At 39.2% G+C, this 23,048-nt stretch overlaps 5 protein-coding genes across 9 annotated transcripts in view; 3 read left to right on the forward strand and 2 right to left on the reverse strand.

Moving 5' to 3' along the window:
• The first annotated feature begins 812 nt into the window (after nt 1–812).
• Nucleotides 813–3,597, forward strand: LOC144019557 (sphingosine 1-phosphate receptor 3). The gene is made up of 3 exons (XM_077522708.1): nt 813–1,483; nt 2,727–3,064; nt 3,134–3,597. The coding sequence occupies exons 1-3, from the start codon at nt 956–958 to the stop codon at nt 3,156–3,158; spliced, it is 891 nt and encodes a 296-aa protein (XP_077378834.1). The 5' UTR covers nt 813–955; the 3' UTR covers nt 3,159–3,597.
• Nucleotides 3,598–4,141: 544 nt separating this feature from the next.
• On the reverse strand, nt 4,142–8,373 carry il12b2 (interleukin 12B 2). Of its 3 annotated transcripts, XM_077522319.1 has the most exons (7): nt 7,419–8,373; nt 7,194–7,269; nt 6,715–6,939; nt 6,522–6,624; nt 5,798–5,973; nt 4,638–4,786; nt 4,142–4,525 (listed from the first exon to the last, which is right to left on the reverse strand). In XM_077522319.1, the coding sequence occupies exons 1-7, from the start codon at nt 7,419–7,421 to the stop codon at nt 4,376–4,378; spliced, it is 882 nt and encodes a 293-aa protein (XP_077378445.1). In that variant the 5' UTR covers nt 7,422–8,373; the 3' UTR covers nt 4,142–4,375. The 3 variants fall into 3 exon arrangements, with proteins under 3 accessions (XP_077378445.1, XP_077378446.1, XP_077378444.1); XM_077522320.1 differs by having other exon boundaries at nt 7,194–8,373; XM_077522318.1 differs by lacking the exons at nt 7,194–7,269; nt 7,419–8,373 and having other exon boundaries at nt 6,715–7,156.
• Nucleotides 8,374–9,888: 1,515 nt separating this feature from the next.
• LOC144019323 (transcription factor BTF3-like) lies at nt 9,889–13,279 on the reverse strand. Its single transcript, XM_077522308.1, has 6 exons — nt 13,152–13,279; nt 12,487–12,555; nt 12,304–12,417; nt 10,730–10,931; nt 10,589–10,645; nt 9,889–10,185 (listed from the first exon to the last, which is right to left on the reverse strand). The coding sequence occupies exons 2-6, from the start codon at nt 12,553–12,555 to the stop codon at nt 10,139–10,141; spliced, it is 489 nt and encodes a 162-aa protein (XP_077378434.1). The 5' UTR covers nt 13,152–13,279; the 3' UTR covers nt 9,889–10,138.
• An 87-nt stretch (nt 13,280–13,366) lies between these two features.
• Nucleotides 13,367–17,581, forward strand: utp15 (UTP15 small subunit processome component). The gene is made up of 12 exons (XM_077522305.1): nt 13,367–13,534; nt 13,927–14,058; nt 14,162–14,254; nt 14,359–14,543; nt 14,724–14,902; nt 14,983–15,108; nt 15,601–15,736; nt 15,853–15,937; nt 16,038–16,193; nt 16,367–16,468; nt 16,563–16,696; nt 16,942–17,581. Exons 2-12 carry the CDS (start codon nt 13,969–13,971, stop codon nt 17,240–17,242), a joined length of 1,587 nt encoding a protein of 528 aa, XP_077378431.1. The 5' UTR covers nt 13,367–13,534; nt 13,927–13,968; the 3' UTR covers nt 17,243–17,581.
• A 1,008-nt stretch (nt 17,582–18,589) lies between these two features.
• LOC144019517 (rho guanine nucleotide exchange factor 28-like) overlaps nt 18,590–23,048 on the forward strand; it is a 45,901-nt gene continuing 41,442 nt past the window's right edge. For all 3 annotated transcript variants that reach the window (XM_077522639.1, XM_077522640.1, XM_077522641.1), the window contains exons 1-3: nt 18,590–18,784; nt 19,357–19,400; nt 21,794–21,935. In XM_077522639.1, the coding sequence (XP_077378765.1) occupies nt 19,368–19,400; nt 21,794–21,935 (175 nt within the window). In that variant the 5' untranslated portion in view covers nt 18,590–18,784; nt 19,357–19,367. The remainder of the gene's footprint in view (nt 18,785–19,356; nt 19,401–21,793; nt 21,936–23,048) is intronic.

Raw genomic sequence — 23,048 nt, forward strand, 5'->3', positions numbered from 1 at the left:
GCCACGACCTGTGTAATATAATTAGTGACTAAGAGACCTACGATTATATATAAAAAAAAAAAAAAACGTGTTGATGTGAAGAACATCTATTTTTTGCATATTATTGAATTTAATCGTGAGTTTTTAAAATGAACACTGAAACGTCTAAAAATTTAACAAACTTTCCGTTTTAAAATGGAGTAAAAAAAATTGATGAAGAGGGTTTTCAAAAAGAAAGATGAATGTAAAAAGTTGAATAGTCCAGCTTTTATTTCATGGAATTTATATCCAGATGTGTTAAACAACTCAAGACAGTGCACATTCACTTTTTAAGTGAGCACAATCATTGAAAGTAGAGCTGAACGATTTTGGAAAAAAAGTATCTAAAGCGCCGATTACAATGACAATGCGAATAAATATTGTCTTTACCACTTCCTACATATCACTTTATGTTTCATGAAACATGTAAACATGGACTGTACTTCTTAATCAACTCATCATGGAGACCGACAAATAAAAAAAGCATACATATATAAAATGAAAGTTAACCTATTGCCAACCAGTAACATCACACATGCTAACAGATTATAGGCCTACCTGTTTATGACTTACAGACACAATAGTACAAAGGCCTATATTTCACTATTGGTCATGGTGGGGCGACTAAAAAGTTTGATTGGTGTTTCAAATGATGAAAATGAGTTTGACACCCATTTTGTATTGTTAACAAAATGAAGTTAAAATGAGTCAACAAGCACAAGTGACACTTGAGACACAATTATAGAGCCCATTGAGACTCTGCGGCAAGCCCTCATTACATGTGATTACTTGCACTTCACTTCACAAAAAAACAAAACAAACAACAAAAAACATTATGTATGTTTCAACCCCCTCTCCCACCAACTAGAGGGGTCAGGATGTTACCTTTAAAAGGGACCGGAGAGGCTTGTCGTCTCTACTCTGCAATGGGGGCGTGATGATGCTCCTGAACGGCACCGTCCCGCTGTCGGTCGATTTTGACTGTGCGGGTGACTTCTTGGTGTTCACCTTCCACATCCTGTTTGCCACCAGCGCGGTCCTGGTGGCCGGCTCGGTGGCCTTTGGCATCGCTTGCAGCCGCTCGCTGCGCGTCCAAAACCGCTTCACCTTCATGCTCAACACCAGTGTGAGTGACACGCTGACCGGCTTTTCAGTCTACTACTTGGGCCTGTTCGACGTCCAGGAGGGTTACCCGTCCCGGAACGGAACCTTCTACATCCTGCCCTCCTTCCTCGGCGTCAACGTGCTGACCTTCCTGTTCGCCCAGTTTGACCGCTACCTGGCTGTGTGCCACCCGTTCTTCTACGACCGCTACATCAGCCGCTCGCTGGTGATCGGCGTCTGCGCCTTCTGCTGGATCTACACCTACACCATCCTTACCGTGAAGAACATGGTGCCCATCTCCAAGGCGGCCCAGATCAACGCCTTCGGGGTCATGACCCTGCAGATCATCGTGTTGGTCAAGGTCAGATTTGGCAAAAATAGAAACGCAGAAGTACAGACACATGTGTACAAAAAAACAGATTAGTGGTTTGACTCCTGTAGAATGCTTAAGTAAATATAGATCAGGCTTATAATAGTTTTGGCTTTTGCAATATAGTTCATTTTTATTTCATTTGGACTTTTATTTCGTTTGGATTTTTTTAAGTTAGTTTCGAGCTTGTTTGTTAGTTTCAATTTATTTTTTTTTCGTCCAAAAACGCTTCATTTTGTATTTTTTAAAATTCATTTTTATTAGTTTAAGTTAGGGATGGGTTAGTACTGGTACCAGGTATCATATTGGGTCGATGCCTTATTTCAAGGTTTTCGCCGTTTTACTATCAGGAACTAGAAATTAGATGGGTAGAAAATTGACATTAATTTATTATTAAGAAAAAATGCTATAATGTGCTTTCTTTAAAATGATACGTTATTGCTTTTTAGGGGACATTTATCAAAAGTAGCCTATTATTGGTATCGGTATCAGTATCGAAGTGAGTAGGCTACTTCAGGCTACTGGTATTGTCTGGAAAAAAAAAAAAAAAAGTGGTATCAAACATCCAAAGTTATAGTTTTTTAATACATGAAATAGCTATTTGTCAACTGCAGGATTAAAAAAAAAAAAAAGTTTTGTGGAATAAAGTCAAGTAAATTGCAATTGCCAAATGATTGTTCATCTCTCTTTTTCAGTACGGTCATACAATAATAGCTTAAATCAATGCCAAAAGCTATATCAAATTAATTGACAATGAAGAAAACAAAGGACATTTTTAAAATAATTATAGTTAGTTTAAATATGAAATATATTCGCAAAGGGCAGGCAGTGTAATTTTTATTTTATTTCGTTCGTGATTTTACATTTTAGTTTTTTTTGTTTTGTTTTTTACTTTTTAGAATAACCTTGCTTATTACACACACTGTAGGCTATAGTAGAAAAATGTACCACATGCCAAGGTCACAAATATGCAATATTTATTTTTTTATTGTGTATATATTTGTAGCCTACTTGTAACTGTGCTGATGTTTGGTCACTTCTACTCGTTAGACCTCAGAGTTCCATTTTTTTGTTATTTTTTCATGATGGCTTGATATTGATGACACCGACTTTTAACAAAACAACGTGTTTCCATAGCTTTCTTAATAATGTTCCGAAGTGACTACACAAAACAAAAGCTAAAATACAACGTACAAGTATTTGTACTCATGGTTACTTGCCGCCATTGGTCAAGGTGCTGATGACCGTCAAGCTGTACGTGATCGCCCGGAACCACCTGGCCCGACAGCCGCCCAGCGCCGAGCGGGACAGCAAGAGGGAGTCGCTGCGCATCATCGTTTTCGTTGTCATCTGCTTCCTGGCCCTGTGGTGTCCCTCGTTCGTCAACATAATCGTCAGGCAGCTCACCCGAACCGGGCTCCGTTTCCGCAACGAGGCCACCAACCTGTTCGCCATCATGGCGCGCCTCAACGCGCTGGTCACCCCGGCTCTGTACATTTGGGGGAGTCCGTCCCTTAGAGCGGCCGTGTGGAGGCTCGTGTGGCGGCGGGTGTGCCCCAGACGGAGGGCCAGGTAACGCATGCAAGAATATAACTGACAGTCTCATTCCACAATCACCCATGCCTTTCTTTCTGTTTGCAGAATCAACTTGACTTCAAAGGTGTGACGATAAAAAAAAAAGAGCCGTAGCTCTTTTTGTGACACACTATTGTTTTTATTAGAATGTTGTAAATAGTTGCTGAATTAGCAGGGGCTTGAGTAACCCCCGCATACTTCGCGGTTTGGCACCAGCGCATTCACTTATTCGCGGATTTTTTTCCTTCTTTTTTTCTCTCTCCAAATATGCTGTTAGGCTTATTGGTGATTTATCAACATTTTGTCAAGATTTTCTGGGGGGTTAAAAAAAATTCATTTATAAAATGGAAATCAATTATATGCCGATTTTTGCTATTTGTGCCCCCTGTCATTATAAATATGGCCTTTTCCCTTAGAACATGTCCTATTTATAATCATATTGTACTTTGTGACATCTGTGAGTGTACAGTATAGTATTGTATGTGTGAAGTTAAGGCTGATTATGCCGCAACACAAGATGAAGAGGCATATGAGGAAGTACTGTGTGTGAAAAAGTTTTCATATTTGCAAATCCATTGGTATCTAGGCTAAATGTTTCATTCAATAACAAAGTGTCCCAATTGAAGTAAATTTAATAAATCCCATTAAACTTGCCAACACCTAAAATAACAACCACATTTTTACATGATTTCATAAAGAAAACTGGCACTGCATTGTATAAAAAATTTAAATAAATAAATGTTTTTTTCCTGCAAAGTGGCTACTGTAATATTTGTGTTTTGAATGTGTGCCTTAAAAGGAGTCTAGTAAGTGAAAGTAGTTGAAAGTTCAAGTGCATGTGGCTCTCCTTGCCCACGTGCGAGAGTATGACAGTTTCTAAATCACTCCTTTTCTTTTTCACTTCACTCGTTCTGTATCTGAACTGAAGCTCATTTTTTTTGTTCCAATCGAGCGACAGCTCTTTTCTTGAAAAACTCTTAAGTTGGGGCACTCGTAAGTCAAGGTATCATTGTAAATACAAATTAAAACTTTAAATGAAGAAAGACAGGCTTTGTATATTAACCTCAGTTTAATACAAACAAAATAAATGGAGAAAGAAAAAAAAACATTTATTTGAGGAGCTGGTGGAGCAGCTACAAAAATAGCAGCACTGGCAGCTCAATTATTAAATAATTTAATTATTAAATAGTTTTCGTGTCAGAATGTCAGTGCTCGATAATGATGTAACACCATAACACTATATATTTATGGATATTTTACTGAATTTCTGACAATTGCTGTGAAAGATGAAGGCAGCACACAGTGTTGTCAACCGCAGGTTACAATTTTCCAGTCAGCCCACTGGCTCCAGTTCGACTTGGCCAGCGAGTCCCGGGACCGAACCGTCAGATTCAGCTTGCTGGTCCTCGTGGAGAGATTGAGGTGGCAGGGTGACGAGCAGGGGGGGACCGTCATTATCTTAAGGAGGCAAATGCAACGGCAGAGGTTAGAAAAACATTTCTTGAACAAAAAAAACTAACAACAAAAAAAAACAACATCCAGCTTGGTGTGAGAAGTTCTTGCATCTCACCTTTCCGTCATTTCTGCGCACATATTGCACCTCATGTTCCAGAGGGAAGAAGCTGTGAGGGGTGGACCAGGTGCAGGGAGGATCGATGAGCAGGTTTAATTTGCCATTCTCTTTTTGACAGTTGCCGATTTGAGGATGGTCTGGTTTCACTGGGCACAATATAGTGACCGTGCATGATTTAAAAAATACATTCTCTCTTTCCATCCATCCATCCATCCATCCATCCATCCATCCATCCAATGAAAGCAGAGAACAGAAAAGTAGCTTACAAATATTACTAAGTTAGCTAGCTAGCTAGCTAGCTAGCTAGCTATTTAGCTGTCTATTGATTCTAATACAATGGTGGAGATAAAAGCGACCCAACTGATAAGTTTTTTTTTGGTTTAGATTGTTTTTGCTTTAACTTGTGTAACAATATCGATTCATAGCAATGTTACTTTTACAATATGAATGGGTTCAGAACATGGATTAAAGGATGAATACTAATGACTTATATTGTTGATATTACTAGGGATGTAACAATATATAAACATCACAATACGATATTATCACAATATGAAACGTACGATACGATAATTATCATGATATTGTGGGGAGGTTGGCGATATTTAACAAAGGTCACGATATTGTAAAAAAAAAAAAAAAAAAAAAGAAGAAGAAGAAATAAAAAAACACTATATAGAAGCACAATATTGTGCTTTTGTACATAACAGCAATGCATATAAACCATCTACAATCTCTAATAATAATGAGGCGCTTAAATGTTAATGCACACAAACATTGAGCTCCTCCACATATTGACTCGGTTCACAGGCATATTACGTTCCCCTACATCTGACAATTAGCCTAGATTTTAAACATAGAAGGGCCAAAACATCCCTAATGAAAATTGCACTACAAAACTAGCCACCAGAGGGTGCTAGAACTGCACAAATGGAAATCAACCTGACTTTTTTTTAAACAGATGTGCTGCTTTGAAATATCGTGAACATGACGACGACGACTATATTGTGGCAGTTTTAATATCACAATATTACGATATTGCCCTTATTGTTACATCCCTAGATATTACTCTACTGTTAATGAAATATGCTCTGTAGCATGATATGAAAAACACTTTCCTCAGCAATTGTGTCCCTTCACCAGTTACAATGACTCACTGATATCTCGAAGATAAAATCGCTTGCTCTTCTGCAGGAAGGTGTAATTTGTGATGGCTTGGGCTGTGAGTACCAGCATGTCATGCTCCTCGGAGTAGGGTGAGACTGGGTGGGTCAGCTCAAAGTGGAGTCTCCCATCTCCCATCACCCAGCTACACAAGTTGTTCCCTTCGAGGCTGTGGAGGGAATGCAAGTTATCAAGATGATGCTTCCACTGTGTGTGCACCCAAACTCCTGGGAAAAAAACAAAGACAGCCACGCCTGTGCACTATGCATTTGGTATTGTGCTTGTTGATTTTTGATAGATTCAAATGACTAAGCAGACAACTACAGAGTTTTATCGAGAGCCTGAATTTGGAGGCACTACATTCGCTGGACACAAATCGCGGTGTTTGTGTTTTCTTCTGAAATGTCTTAAGATGCCTCAAGATGGCACCAAAGCCCTGTCTAACCAGGAAAGTAGTTGCGCAATGAAGGTTGATGTGATATATATCAATTAAGGAACAAGTTTCATTTGTTGGGGGGTAGTGGTTTGTTCGAGGAAGTTACAGAGAGACATCCGGTTTGGAGGAGCAGACCACGATTGTTGGCAGTGATATGTGTGTGGCGTGCTGTTTTGGTCATCTCGTATTTCTTTTCATAATATGTGGGTCTCTGATATAAGAATCAAGAATGTGTGTAGCCCCACTTTAGCGAAGAGTCAAAATTATGTATGTTTGTTTACCAATCGGGGCCCAGTCCAAGGCGTACAAGTTTGTAATTTGTGTCATTCCATTTACAGCTAAAAGTGCAGCTGTAAGACTTGGCACGACAGGTGAGGAAATCATCTGTAAAACACAGTTAATAAAATAAATAAATAAAACCAATTATAGAACATCAGTGAACTTATGTACGGCATAAAACAAGGGTCATCTCACCGAATTCCTTTTCGTCCTCATCCTGCAGCAGGAGATAAGTGGACACACTCTCCCCTCCGCTCTGGCAAGTGTAGTTTCCCACCATGGGCTGGCCTACCTCACTGAGCACTAGATTAGAACCAGCCTTCTGGTCTAGTTTCTGATCATTAAACGTCCATATGACATCTCCATTGGATGTTGCACCACACTGCAATGTAAAAGTGTTGCTTTTTTTCGCCGCCGCAACTGCATTGAGAGAAGAAAATGAAGTCGAAAACGCTGAAGAAACATTTATCAGCATTTTTTCAATTTTTTTTTCACCAATGCATTTCATTATGTGGTGTTCCTCTGTAAAGAAGGAAAATAAATACTCTATTGAGTACAGATCCCTGAAAAATCTACTCAAGTACAGTTACGTAATAATTGTACTTGGTTACTTCCCACCACTGCAACCACAGAGACAAAGAAAGGATAATAATCTATAAAACGCAAAAACATACATCTTTTTGGGAAGGTGTTGAGTCCATTTGCTCCCATAAGACGGATGAGCAGGAGCCAGAATACCCACATTGATCTCTGAAGGATCAGAAGAGAAATATTAGCAATTCAAAATAACTTTTTTTTTTCTTTTTACTGGGATGTCTATTTAATACCTGGATTATCATTGACTACACAATTCAAAACGTGTAGTAATTTGAAACAAGCAAGTAATGTTCTTCACTTACCATTGTGGTGAAACAATACTGACAATAAATGAAGAGTTAAAGTCCAGTTGTTGCTGATGATCATATGCACTGAGTGGTCGCAAAGACTCATTTTTATACACTTGGACAAAATCAAGCATCAGCACCATTGCTTTAAGACCTGCGTGGGAGTGTGAGAGACACAGAGAAACTGAGACGTAGTAAACAAAAACAGTGACGTGAACGTCTTTAATGAAGTATGACGAAGGAAAAAGTAGCTGCGTGGTTCAAAATCAGATAAGAAATTGCACGATAGTAAAGTGCTCATATGAGTATTCATAGGGGCAGGGAGTCCCATTGAGTATGTAATCTACAGCTTCTGATATAAAAATAAAAAAAACAATAGATTGAGCTTTCAGATGGCTTTGGATCAGGAGGAATGATCCCTAAAAATACATGGGAGTGGGAGTGTAGTACAGTATTACAGCATTACCGGTACTGGCTGAATTGTTGTACCTCCAAGATCATCACTTTTCATGGGACCAAAAAATAAATAAAAATAAATAAAAAATAAAAAGAAAGAAAAATGAACACACCCATGTCGACTAACCAATTTGCGGATAAGAAAAAAATGACACAGGAGGTTCTGGCCTGACACCAGTTGATTTGTTATTCACGTAGATATGCAGGAAAAGATAAAAGATAACGGATGGATATCTCAGACAGGAATTTCCACGCTTATTCATTCAGTGGTCAAGTGCAATTTTTTGGCGAATGACATCTTAAAGACTTCCTCATGTACGTAACAACTTCCTGGCCTGCGTGTAAAAGTGGTTTCATGTAAACAAGTCATGTTTCCTGCAGGGGTGTGTCAACGTTATCATTGTCAATCACCGACTACGTTGACATCAGGGTTGGGTTACTTTACTTATTGTGCAAATATGGTATATTTGCACCTGTTTAAAAGTGTGGCTACTGTAATCAAAGTACCATAATATTAAAGTAATGTAATTTGAGGTGGTTGTTTGTCTCTGTGTGCCCTGCGATTGGCTGGCAACCAGTTCAGGGTGTACCCCGCCTACTGCTCAAAGCCAGCTGAGATAGGCTCCAGCACACCTCGCGAACTTTGTGAGGAATAAGCGGTCAAGAAAATTGATGGATGTAATTTGATTGCTATCTGGAATACTCCAATATCAAATATGCTGATAAAGATAAACCACTGTTAATGAATTATTAGTACAATAGACAAATCCAAGCTTACATCACCAGACAAAATGGCAGCCGTAAATGCATCTGCTCTTAAGAGTCGCCACTAAAACCACATCAATGTTTTGTTGATTGTCTAATGTCAGCTTTAAGGATCCGCAGGAACCCGTCTATTCAAAATGAATAAATATTTCATTCCATCAATGACGCTTTGAAACTGGCTGCTTTTGGAAAGCCTAACACATGCAGCTGTGTCGTGGTCCAGACAGCAGGAACGATCAGCCGGTTTGCTCACAATGTTGCATATGCCCGTGTGAGCAAAGGCACAGTGGCCCATTGAGCTATATTGTGACAAATGTGTCCACTTGTTGGCTATTGCTATGCTTATGCTGGAAAAGGTTACTTGGCCCACATGCTTGAAAGCGATTTTCCAGTAACTAACAGAATTGTTACATTTTTTTGTATACTGATCATGTAAAATGTATGTAATGTTCCATTACACCCCAATTCTGGTCAGGTATCATTTAATGCCATAGTGGGGCTAATGTTTGAGAAACAGCATCTTGATTCCTATTTGAATCCATCCATCCATCCATTTTCTTGACCGCTTATTCCTCACAAGGGTCGCGGGGGCTGCTGGCGCCTATCTCAGATGGCTCTGGGCAGTAGGCGGGGGACACCCTGGACTGGTTGCCAACCAATCGCAGGGCACACAGAGACGAACAACCATCCACACTCACACGCACACCTAGGGACAATTCGGAGCGCCCAATTAACCTGCCACGCATGTCTTTGGAATGTGGGAGGAGACCGGAGTACCCGGAGAAGACCCACGCGGGCACGGGGAGAACATCCACCCAGGAAGGTCCGAGCCTGGACTCGAACCGGAGACCTCAGAACTGGGAAGCAGACGTGCTAACCACTCGTCTACCGTGCCGCCCTCCTATTTGAATCTATTGATGAAATGTGATAAGCTTGAGCCTATCCTAATTCATTTTTGGGAGGGAAACAGATTGTTGTTGCTACTTATTCAGTAATGGATATTATACTGTGTGATAGTAGTGTACTTTAAACATGTAGGTTTCGGTTTAGTTGACATTTTTCTTTTTGTGGTTTTGTGAAGGTCAAAATATTTTTTTTCTTCTGCGCGACTCAACTTCCACTTTGTATCTGATTAAATGATGAGTGTCAAGAAACTGATTTTCTCATTCGTCACTGTCACGGCCCCACCATCACCTTCTGAAACATCGCCCCCGCTCAGTTTGATCATAAATGCTACATGGGTCAAATGATCAAATCACCCAAATTTTGTTTAAATGTCATCTTTATTATGTGATTAGTTCCACTAGAACATTTGGAGTGTGTTGGTTTCACAAAGCATGAGGTTGCAATTAAGAAAGAACTTCTAAATTAAATACTTTTACTGCAGAAAGACACAGACCGGTGTAGTCGAGGGCAGGCAGGCTCCCTTTTACACATTTGATCTTGGATCAACTTGCTGTGGAGTTGGACACAGAAAATGAGGGGAGTATAGAGTTTGTGATAGTTGGGGTATGTTAGTTGGCCTCGTTCTTTGAAGCCTCGTCAAAGTTCTCGACAAGATCTGAAATATGAAAGAGTGGTTAGGAGGGTGTATGATGCTTGTTGTACACTACTCGGGCTAATTAGGGATATTTCAGGGTCCCATTTCAATGATGAACCTAAAATGAACAATACAGGAACAGGTGGACTTCATTTGACTTTCTCAAAACATTTGAGTGTCCAGCTGTTTTTGCATTTATTTTTTGGATCAAAAACCTGCTGTGCTATTCAGCTCATTTTTAGAGAACAGCAAGTGGTGCCAAATGTAATGAAATGCTGAACAATTGGAAATGTGCATCCAAAAGTTTGGAAAAGGTCAAATAAGTTCACCTGTGTAGGGGTTTATCCTGAAATTGTACAAAAATGTTGATTATCCCTAACTCTGTGAGTAGTGGATGTACAAATCACATGACGCCATTGCTTACCGGGAACTTCATCATCCTCTTCTTCGACAGCGACCATGGGTGTTTTGCTCTCCCCGGCTAGAAAAATCAAAACAAAAACACAAACACTGGTGATTGTGGACTCTGCCAGGCAGAAGGAAGGGCGGAGAGTGTCTCTCGTACTTGGTTTGGGCAGTGTCTCGGCTAATCTCCTGAGGCTGGTGAGACTGTCCGCTCCCAGTTGGTTTAGGATTCCCGGGAGCAACTCCGTGAGCTGTTTGTTTTCGGCGTGGCCCGTGATGGTGAAGGTGTTGGCTGCCAGGGATGCCTGCACCTTCGGGTTGTTGAAGTGGATGACTGTGCCTTGGCTTGTGAACATATTCACCTTTCGGAGACAAAGGGAAAAATTGCCAGTGGTCCCGAAGGTAGCATAAAAACTAACAACTAACAACTAACTGTGGTACTGAGATGTTTACAACAGAGCAAGATTCCAATGCTGGGACAATACTAAAAAAGAAGCTGACTTGTAAAATGGGGCGCAAGGAAGCTGGCATATCTGGTGAGTTGTTCAGAGCTGTTGAACTGTCAACTAAGATGGCATTTAGCAACCGAAGTAATAAGACAACCGCTAGATTCACAAGACTGACGACCAGCAATGTTCATACTTCTTCTGTTGGAGGAGAAGGAGCCGCCCCTCCTCTTCTCTGCTCGAAGCAACCACCACAAACAAAAGCATGCGAGACACGCGTGGCGACGTGATTTTTCATGTTGGATCTGAACCTTCGGGTTGTGGGTGACACTGCGTGATACCTGTCTAAAAAATAAATGTGCACTGATCCACACACACATTCAACAATTCAGCGTATAATTGAATATTTACAAATGAAGAGTCAGGATTAATGCACACGTGTAAACCATGGATAGATTTGAGGATCTGACAAGCATGTACCGGTATAGTGGTTATAAAGTATTTGTAGATCTGAAAAAGAGTGTAAATCATAGATATATTAGTGTATCTGAAAATAACGTGTAATCATGGCTATATTTGTGGATCTGGAGAAACACGTAAAAATTGCGGATAATTTCAAGTATCAGATCATTTTTAGAAAGTAGAATAACTTGATCAATTTGTTTTATTCCATAATAATGCATAATTGCATCTACGTGGCAGTAAGATTCTGATGTTTTTTTTGTTGTTGTTTTGTTTTGTTTTAAAACATAAAAGTGTGATAGTATAGTTATATACGATCATGATCCAGGTCGCCATCGACAATTGGAGACCCAGATTTCAGATGTTTAACACATTTCGCAGCCGCTCTTTCAAAGTAGCCTGTCTAACTTAAAAATGCAATTTCTACAGCAATTACGTGTGACTACTACTGAAATGAAATACTTAAGAATGAAACACTTTAGGGTCGTATCTCACTGAGCGGCAAAGGCTCGTGAGGGTGTGTGCACAGAATGCTGTTTTTTTTGTTTTTGTTTGTTTTTGTCAGACTTCGTTCAAGATGTTTGCCAAACCTTCACCAACAGTTTTAATAGTGGCAAACTATTTTTCTTCTTGCCAAGAAACTTTGAAATTTCAAGGACTGCACTGAATCATATTCAAGTTTTTAAAACTTGATTTACCTATATATAAAGGTGGTGCAAAATGTTTTAGCACTTCCCAGTAGAAGTGTACTCACATTTTTTTTATACAGCCCTTGCATTGTATTTCATAAGGCAAGCGTTTCCAAGTCTGACTCAGTCATTCGTACCTCCTCGATGCCAGAGATATTGTTGACTCCCAGCTTCTTAAGGGAGAACTGCAGCTTCTTGTCATCTGCCGTCGCAGTTCTGTGCAACACCTTCTTCTTTCTGCGAGCCGTTCCCTGCAAATCAACAAGCATGTCAGCTAACAGAAGTGGTTTACAGGAACTAAAACTTGTCGGCCAACTGACCTTGCCACCTATGCGGACCTGCGCCTGCAGTTTGGCAAGCTTCTCCTGGTTCATTATGAGCTCCTTCATCTGAGATCAGAAAAAAATGTTTAAATTAGCAAGGCTTAAGGAAGTAATGTGTCTTCACTCTACACAAAAGTTAACTTTGAGCATCACAGTTTCTTGAAAATCACAAACAGTATCGCTTTTGAGATGACCACAAAATAATACTAAAATGATGAAATGTCGTTCAAATACTGGCTCTATAGTAGAAGATTTGCAATGATAGTAAACTGCCAATCATGAACATCTCTCAAACCCAAACTTGGAGAGTGTTCAACTGCCTTAAAAATAGCTAGCCGCAAACTAAAGTTTTGACCAAGCTAACCAACATCATGGACTACGTTCACATGCATGTAGCTTGTTCTATTAGCCGTATTACCTTGGTTGTTAGTGTTAAATTATATTTAGCCAACAATGCGTCGGGCTTCTATCAGCCTTGCTGTTAAGAGAGCCACCCAAGCTAATAGGCTAGCTAAGGCCTCTTCAAGTAGACATTTGCATATATCTAGTGGTTGGATTAGTCTTTTAAGCAGCCTATCGTGTGAATAATTCTACGCATACCACAGAATGAAAATTAAAAGAGGTCGGATTATTTGATAAAGACTGTAATTACGCGAACTGACCTGGGAGTGTGTAAACACGCGACTCACACAACCGACAGACGCACGGAGAAAGGGGCCGGAACCGGAACTGACGCATTCAGGAAAACTATTATTTTATTTTTTATATTATTAAATAGTTATAATTTAGGTAAAATAACCATAAAATTATGTAAATAGTGATGATTTTTTTGGTAATTTTCCTTGAACAATAAAGCTACGTTATAAAACAAGCGGAAGTGGATCTGGTAACTATCATGTCCGCCTCCATAGCAGCTAGTGGCAACGTGATCAAGTGATGTGATGCCTAACTTTTGGTTCACTTATATAAGCGGCTTTAATATATTGTCATTTTAAGCATTTGTATTTAAGGAGCATTTGCATCCACCGGACTTGTATTTTAAAAGGTAAGACTACCCAAGCGGTGATATAGTTGCAAATGTAAACGTGCGAGTGTGCTAACGTAACTCTGCTTAGCACGTTGGCTCACGTCTTGTAGTTTTGTTTTCAAATTTGTATCGTAATGGTAGATTCTAGAGCGGTATTGCTGCACACTGCACAGCCCTGCCGTGATATTAGAAGAAGTTGTGAAATGTGTTATTTACAAGATTGTAAGATTTTAACTAACATTTCTTAGCTGGGTTTTTAGGTTGTCAGAATGTATTGCTACCATTTTCATAAAAATATCAAGTGTTTTATATCAGCTTTAAATATGCCCGATGACAAACCACTTAGGACCAGATTTCCTGACGTTGCTGCTTAACCAACTCGACCCTCCACCCCATGTCTACTTTACCAGGCATAGTATTTTGTGACGAAAAGGAACCTCACGCACACAGAAATGGCATCATTTAAACCTACAAAGATTCCAGTTTACCCCAAACTTGTTGAAAAAGTCACACAGGACACGCTGTATTGGAAAAACTACAAGGTGAGTGTCTCCAGGTCTGTTAAATACATGTGGTAATGTACGGAGTATGTTCTGTCCATTTGATTCTCAGCTGTGATACTGTACTTCTGTTTTCCCTCAAAAGTCTCCAGTCCAGATTAAAGAATTTGGATCAGTCACAAATATCGACTTCTCTCCTGTGGCCCCACACAACTTTGCTGTGACAGCATTTACACGGGTATGAAGGCTTGCGTTTTCCAAAATACACTCAACTTACAATTTTATACCACCATACTATGTCTCATTTATTTACATGTTGCTATTTTCCCCTCTCCCTCTTAGATCCACATTTATGGCCCATTCTCCCAGGAGCCAGTGAAATCGTTCACACGATTTAAAGACACGGCATATTGCGGGAGGTTCCGTTCAGATGGTCAGCTCCTCGTGGCAGGATGTGAGGATTCGATTGTGCGACTGTTTGACGTGAGCGGCAAAGTGGCACTGAGGAAATTCAGAGGACACACAAAGTAGGAAATGGACATCTTGTTTTTGATATTTTCAGAGGCGTAGCGATGAATTCTTGAGTGATCTATTGACTGAACTGAATGTTGCTCTGAAGTCTCTGAGAATATTTACAAATGTACAAGATTGATATCTCCTGTATATGACCATGTTACAGAGATGTCCTCTTATTTAAATCTGCTCAGGGCTGTACACGTGACAGACTTCACCTCGGATCGATACCAGATTGTCACTGGGTCGGACGACTACACCTGCCGGCTTTGGGACATCCCCAATGCAACAGAACTCACCACCTACCAAGAACATAAAGATTACATTCGCTGTGGCGTCACCAGCAAGCTCAACAGAGATCTCTTCATTACGGGTGATTAAATTGTAATGAAGTGACGGCATGATGACAAGTCCAAAATATGACTTTTTTTTTTTTTTTTTTTACCTCTAAAGGATCATACGACCACACACTTAAACTGTTTGATGCCAGAGTTGACAAGTCTGTAATGACAATGGATCATGGCCAGCCAGTGGAAAGTGTGCTTCTGTACCCTTCTGAGGGACTTCTTGTCTCAGCAGGTATGTAATAGTTGTCAAATGCAGTAGAACTGTAATTGTAGATTAATGATTTTGCCCATTCATTTTCACATTGTTTTTCATCTGATGCGAATAGAAGTCAAAATGCGCTGCTTTTCTGAAGACAAAGTTACCATTTGTACGCTGCAAAAGCAGTGATTTATGAAAACTTTGGAGCTGAGTTATGCGTTTCCAAGCCATAAGTATTTTGCCGAGGTGGCCGTAATACCGTGAGAGAGCTCCAGGATAAGATGGTGGTGTTACTCTTTGACATAAGACATGGATCAGATGACCCATGTAGTGGAATTGCTCATTTTATGGACATTGTTGGCTTGCGTTAAAATGCATCATTTGATCAAGGCACATTTATCCCAAGAGGAAACACTCTTTTTCACAGTATTGGTAAAGAAAAAATACATATGGCAGTCTCAGTCAAGGCCTGTACAGTTATTCACTTTTCAACTCTATAACCGTAATTGTGTCTGGCATTTCCAGGGGGACGTTATGTCAAGGTGTGGGATATGCTGAAATGCGGCCAGCCCCTGGTGTCACTGAGGAACCATCACAAAACTGTCACCTGTGTGTGTCTGAGCAGCAGTGGCCAAAGGTTGCTGTCAGCCTCCCTGGACAGGTACATAAATCTACGACTTGCGCATGACACAGTAATGCCTTTAAACCTGTTGTAATTGGGATTTTATGTGTTTTATTTTTTGTGCAATCTATTCTGTTATTTGTTTGTCTGTTCAGGCACGTGAAGGTGTACAACACAACCACCTACAAAGTGGTGCACAACTTTGACTACGCTACCTCTATTCTCAGTTTGGCTTTGGCTGTAAGGAAATGAAAACAGCACTTCGTCTTGAATTTACACTTGTATAACTAATCAGTTTCAATGTGGCGTCATTTATTTTATTTGTTTTTTCTTACTACAGCCAGACGATCAGACTATTGCTGTTGGTATGACCAGCGGTATCCTGAGCATCAAACACAGAAAACCCCCTGAGGAGTCAACTGAACTGTCGGGTCAAAACAGCCGGCGACCGACATATCGTGGGTTTGTAAAAGGGAAGAACTACATCCCTGAACAAGTAAGCGTTATTGACATTGTTGCCCCTTTGCCCCTATTTGTGGTCTGTTTAATTATAGAAGCAGTGAGTACAGTAAATTGTTTAAAAACATGGGTCAGATGCAGGGACAATATGATTAATATGAAAATTGTTTTAATTGCTCTACTAATCACTAGGTTGGTCTAATTCCACAGGATGATTATCTTGTCAGCAAGCCTGTGAAAGAGCATCTGGCACAGTATGACAAACAGTTGAAGAAATTCAATGTTTCCAAGGCTTTTGATATAGCTCTAGAGGTATTTTCAAATCTATGTCTTTTAGTTCACCATCAGTCTGTATTTGACCGAAAAACATAAAAATGAATGAATAAAATGTTTGTTTTCGTTGCAGTATTGGACAAGACAAAGAAAGCCAGAGATTCCAGTTGCTGTTGTAAAGGAGTTGGATCGAAGAGGAACTTTGAAAAATGCTTTAGCGGGACGGGATGAACAGCAAGTCTCTCTGCTACTCAACTTTTTAATAGGGTGAGAGACTATCGTGCTGTATGTTGAAAATCAATGTTTATCTGATTGATAAATAGGGATGATTGGTAGAATACTCTTTTTCTAAAACTGTGATAGCTGTAGCCCTAATTATATTTTGATTTTTTTTTATACCATCATAAGAATGCTCCTATATTTATATGCATTGTGAACAGAGAACCATATGTCAAAAAGGTCCCTATAAATAGTTAATGAGGAATTTTGACCATTTTCTTAATCTTCTCCAGAAACCTGGTTGACCCCAGGTTTGCCCCTGTCCTCGTCGTAGCGGCTGAGATGATCCTGGACATTTATCAGTCGGTCATTGGCCAATCGCCCATCGTGGACCGCCAGCTTTTGCGTCTCCAGGATCTGCTGGAGAGAGAAATCGACTATGAGCAAGACCTGCTGGAAGTGCTGGGTATGTTGGACACTGTGTTCGCTTCCCGCATCCCAAGGAAGGAGGTGCCGTGCCCGGGTGTGGACCGATCCAACGGCCTGGCTAAGGGAGAGGCAAGTACCTCACGACCTCAGCTCCCGGCCACCTGATGTACTGTAGGATGGAGTGCAACCCTGGTTACAGGTTGTATTAAAACATCCCATCAGCCTCAACTTGCCTCAGGTTGACAGGCAGCACATAGATCCATCAGATAATATCCGTTTGGTCCATGTTTCAGGAATCCCTTTAAACGCTCACATTTAATAAAATGTGAATTCATGAGGATTTTCAAAGAAATCCAGGTGTTATTTGTATTAAGTCTTTTAATTATACTTCAGTTGTTAATGTGTGGGTGTGCATTTGCCAATGGTGTTTGTATGATGTTTTCATATTGTATACAATCAACATGTTTGTTAAAAAGATATGAATAAAGTTTTGTAATATTGCAACTCTCTCTCAGCATCGGTCTGATCCGCACGCAGCGATGAACATTTTAAAAGTGGCAGTGAGCCCAATTCTTGAACATTTGTCACCTGCACAATAGGGGGCATGGCATATTCTCCCCTTAGCACATAAGCCAATAACACGCCTTTTTTTGTGGCTTGCGCACATTCTCTCGTCCTGATTTCTGACACACCCATGAGATGCGTAACCTGAAAATATTTGTAAAACCACTACAGAGGAATGATTCAGTGAAGTCTAAGAGTAGCCCTAATTTCCGAATTGTGGCGTTTTCGTGAGACATGAATTTCGTAGAGATAGATATGTCGCACTATTTGTGGAGGCAGAAGTTATTGCCAGTGATGTGTGCATGGCTCATCTACAGGCTCCTTTGAAGAAGAGTGCGTTTACAGTACACTCTTTAATAAATCCAGTAAAAGCAATTTTATCAGAATACCGTGTTCATAATAGAATGCTTAGGAGTGTGCAAATTGAGAGTTTACCAGGTTATCACACAAATCACTGTACTCATCAAATAGAAAAAATAAATTATAACTCACGGCCCATTACCGAATTACTACAATGGCTGTAAAGCGCTACCTTCCAAAATCCTAATAGTTCACGCCTACTTAAAACGATTTCTTAAGCACATGATCAAAAATATCTGTTCAGTAACACATCTACACATGCACACACCCCTACTGTTAACAGTTTACATGTAAATGCTACACACCCATGTTCAAATACCAGATTTTGGTTCTATAAATACTGTAGATGTGAGAGAAATTAAATATGTCACCTTGGTTTCAGCATCAGCAGACCGTAACAAAATTTCCCTTATGTTGGAAAGTGTAAAAGAATTCCTCTGTAAGTTATTTAAGTAGCCTACATTTTTTAAAATCGAATTTCACACGATACCTGCAATACCAGATTTTTGCTTAAGAGGTCACTGGTACCCAAACAACTGACAACTTTGACAAGTGAATTTCAATCTGCAGACTGCCGTTTCTCAGAGAAAAGGAGGTTGCCGGGCGGTCTGTAGCGTCAACCATGGTCACTCCCCCTTTAAAATAGCAGCCACGCCGAATAAACTTAGTTATTTACACCGCAACGTGAATTATTAACAGTTGGAAAAGGAATGGATTCAAGGCAGGCTTGCTTGTTTCTGTGAACTGTCGGTGTTCTACTTCGTGTGTCTCGCGCCTGTAAAGGTAAGTACACTTTTTCAATATGAATATTTGTTCAGTATTATTTATTTTTCATTCAAGCTAGCTGCTTATTTTTGTTAAGTTTGGTTGGGTAAACAAAAGTGAAATTCATCAAACGAGACAATTGTTGATAGGCTACTGTATATTAATAAAAGTGTTAAGCCCACTGACAATAGTTGCTGCAAAAAACAGCATTTCATGTTGTTTTGGTCTTTGTATTGCTTTATTCGCTGTGCTGTAAAAGTGAAATATAATTCAATTGTGCAGAGATAGCGAAACTCCTCAATCTGACGAAAAACAGATCCCTTGCTGCACTGAAATTCAATGGATTTTCCCAGTGGAGACACAATGCAGTTGACTATTACGCCTGCTTATCAAATTTGGTATAGAACACAATGTACAGTTAGATATAAAGACCTAATAATTAAGATGATCCGGTCTCGCAATAAGACTGTGCCTGTAACAGATAAAGTTAATCCGTTCAAGAGCTGAGGAGGCAGACTTAAAATCAGATAACCATGATCAAGTATCCTTTGTTCTCAAATGTCTATTTAAGTGCCATTTTCTTCCAACAGGTGCAGCAAAGATGGAGCTGAGCAGAAGAAAAGTGCCACTTTATGTGAGTAGGCTATGTGCTCTAGTTTGCAGTCTTGATGTTTAGAACATTGAATTTGTTTAGTAAAGTGGGAGAACAAAATAAAACCCAGTCCATGCAGGGACTATACTATAAGAACTACGTGCATTAAGCTCAAGTGCAGGTCATGAAATGATGTCACGTCATTTGAGTATAGTATAGTTTATGAATAAGTTGAATGGTTTGTGTCTTTCTCCACAAATGTCGTTGAGGTTGAATTACCTGTATTTTTATGCTGTGATTGTGCAGGGACCTTCATCCGTCTTTCAATGAGTCACATAGGTCTTATGACTCGTACTAGTTTTGTTGGAAAAATAACCATCAGTCAGTGCCACAATGAATAGAAGGCTGGCATCATGTTTATATAACTGGCAAATCAGTAACCTTATGATTCATTCACTGTCTTGTTTTTTATTTGTAGTTTAAGTACTCACAGTTGGAAAGGAACTTTTATTTGATATATTTGTATCCTGTTTAATCATTCTGTTTTTGTGTTCAGGGTAAATGTTTTTTGCCTTCAGTTTGTTTGATCCCAACAGTGTATGGTAATATTAATGTGAGGATAAAAAGGGTGGGAGCCTATATTCCTGACACTCGATTCACTCCATTGAATCTTTTTAATGTTTGCTGATGTTGCTTTCTTGGTCACAATGAAATCAGCACACTGCAATGGTACACAAATAAATAGCACATCCTATTTGTAACACTGGTGGATTTGCTACTTGTTTCCCCATGAGTCGGATCTTTGATACAATGTCACCATTGAGGTGGAGGGTGACATCTTAGTCACGTTTTATACCCCCTAATTGGAATAGAAAAAATGTTAGTTGTAGTATACCACATTATTTTTAATTGAACAGATGCCTGATACAAATTAGAGCATCTTCGACGGAACACAAAGCATTCTGGTATGCTGTCGGCCCTTGAATTTGTGATCCAACTAATTAGTAAAACAAACACAAATTTGTGTTAGCAGCCAATTACTAGTACGTCTGCCTCACAACTCTGATGTTCACAATCCTTCCTGTTGGGGTTTGGTATTTTATAGAAAGATGGATAATACAAATTCATACTGGTGGCCATTTAATTTGTGCAAAGTTGATGTAGTGTGTTTGAATTCATGTAAAGAAACAAATGAACAAATGAATTATGTTGGATCAATATTACATGGGTAAGTATATCCAGATTAAAAAAAAAAAAAAAAAGTGTCCCAATTACCCTGAATAGGAATTTGGCTCATCTCTCATCTCATCTCCTCTTTTTGCCACACAGTACCGAAGCATGGAAAAATATGAACGAGACAAAGAGAATAGGAGACAACTGGAAATACTTAGTGAATCCCACGCTCTCTCACCACACAATGTTAATATTCCATGTACACAGTCTTTCAAGGTCATCCTTATAATTGGCGCTTTTGGCTTGCTTACTAGCCAACATTTCATTTTCTGCTACCTCTTTCACTTGATGTTGCCCAGAATAATTCACACACTATCTGCGCTACTGATGCCTCAGCTTGATATCTTTTGCAATAGATTTAGCTCCTATCCCCACACAACTGGTGTGAGCCACAGTCGGACGCAAAAGAACAGCTCAGGATGCTTTTAGATTCCTGAGACAACAGATAATTGGTACTTTTACCTATTAGTGTCCATTATCTCATTCTCCGCTTGTAAACATCTTTGTAATGTCTTTTTATTTTTATTGTATTATTTGGAGACAATTTTAGACTGAATTTTCTGACGGAAGTTGCTGTTTTTAAAATGAATTATTAATACATGCACGGCACATGTTGCTGCTGCTCGACCCCAATACGTAGCCACTGCTGGTTCCAAGCCCAAGCAAATCTTATACATATTTGTCAATCCTCATGTTATTAAGTTCCTACTTGTACTTTTTTTTTTTTTTTTTCCCCCCGCTATTGTACTTGTTTTTGGTGTACTGAAATTGCCTGCAGTTAAACAATGGCCCACATTTCAAAGAACTCAAACCCAGCTCAAGGTCTCCTAATTGCAGATTTACAGTCTAAAGAGAGTAGATATATTGTTACATACACAATTAACATTTTTAGGCTCCGATCAGTCTGTCTCTGTGCTATGGTTCTGCTCTAATTCGCGTTCGTCTTCCTCAGATCAGGCGTTCAAAGTGTTCTGGCCTGTTGGGATCAGTGCAGGTCTTTGTGGCAGACGCTAAAAAGGCATTCCTGTTTTTATTGAGGGGAACTTTTATTGTACCCTCAAGAGAAAATCTGATGACAGATTTAGTGTTATTTACAAATCTACACTAGAATAATAACTTTAAAAAAAAAAAAAATCATTTACGTTTTACGCATATAAATCCTTCTAGTTAACGTTGTCGTCTTTCATCTGTTTTTACCTCAGGGTCAGGCGAAGGTGTTTGCATTATTGGAGGGTTTGGATGCCGCGCTGGAAGATGCCGAAGTCTTCATTGTTCTGGAAGGATCCACACTGGTCCATGTCACCAGGGCTCAGAGTGACGTCATGCTCTGCTTCATAGTACCCGGTAAAAGTCTAAAACAGTTTTGTGACGCCGATTGACTTCCAAGTTGTTCCAATTTTAAAACAGTAAATAGAGTGAATGAATTTACTAGTTAACACAAATTGTATCCGGCACTGCACTGCAGCGGTTTGATTTTAAAGTACCGGTAAATTTCAATTAGAAAATAATATGTTAGTTGTGGTGTAAGTAAAGTTGCCAGCATCATAAAACCTTTATTAACTGCAGCAGCTCTATTTTAAGTAACATTTGAACTGGAGGTGTCAAAATGAGTGCATTAATTTTTTGTTAATTTAAAGTTCCTTTAACGCTACTAATTTTTATTTTTTATTTTTATTTTTTACTTGGAAAGCCTGTACTGGGGGAATTCCAGTCGCAATGCAGCAGACACGTCCATGTCAAAAGTTAGCAGTATTAAATTTAATAATAATACATATATTTGTGGCGACTGGGGTAAAGTTGTATTTTACAATTTTAATAATGTGCAAAATTTCACAAGTTACCGGTAGTTCATGTTAAAGTTTAGATAGCTCTTAATATGAAAAGAACAATGCACTGAGCTATCGCCGTATGATCTTCCAAATGCAATTATGCCATCTAGTGTCAGATAATGACCAACACAAATCAATATCAGTTTTTTTTACAGTACAGTACATATTTTTCATTTTAACTCCTTCACTGCCAGTCCAGAAAAAAAATTAATCTTTGACGTCTATGGCAGTTAATGTGTTAATTTTAACTCAATTTTATGAATTATTATGGAATTACTGTATCAATGACTAAAAGATGCAGCCATATTTCTATTAGTTTAACATTTTTCCCACTTTTATTTTTAGCAAAAGTTTGAAAACTTTTCTTTATATATTTAAATTGTGCTACATTTTATTGTACATTCAGAACAGATATAAAATTTGCGATTAATTCACGAGTTAATTCATGTGATTAATTATGAATAAAAGGTTTAATTAGTTAATCCTTTAAATGAAATGAAATGAAATCCCTTTACAGTGCCATTAATCTTAAATCATGCAAGATTTGCTAATGACTCTCGTTGTCACACATGAAAATAAACTCCCAAATTCCAAGTTTTGCTTGACTTGACAGATTTTTCTCTAAATT

Source organism: Festucalex cinctus, chromosome 5, assembly GCF_051991245.1.
Source record: "Festucalex cinctus isolate MCC-2025b chromosome 5, RoL_Fcin_1.0, whole genome shotgun sequence".
In the NCBI taxonomy this organism is placed as follows: domain Eukaryota; kingdom Metazoa; phylum Chordata; class Actinopteri; order Syngnathiformes; family Syngnathidae; genus Festucalex; species Festucalex cinctus.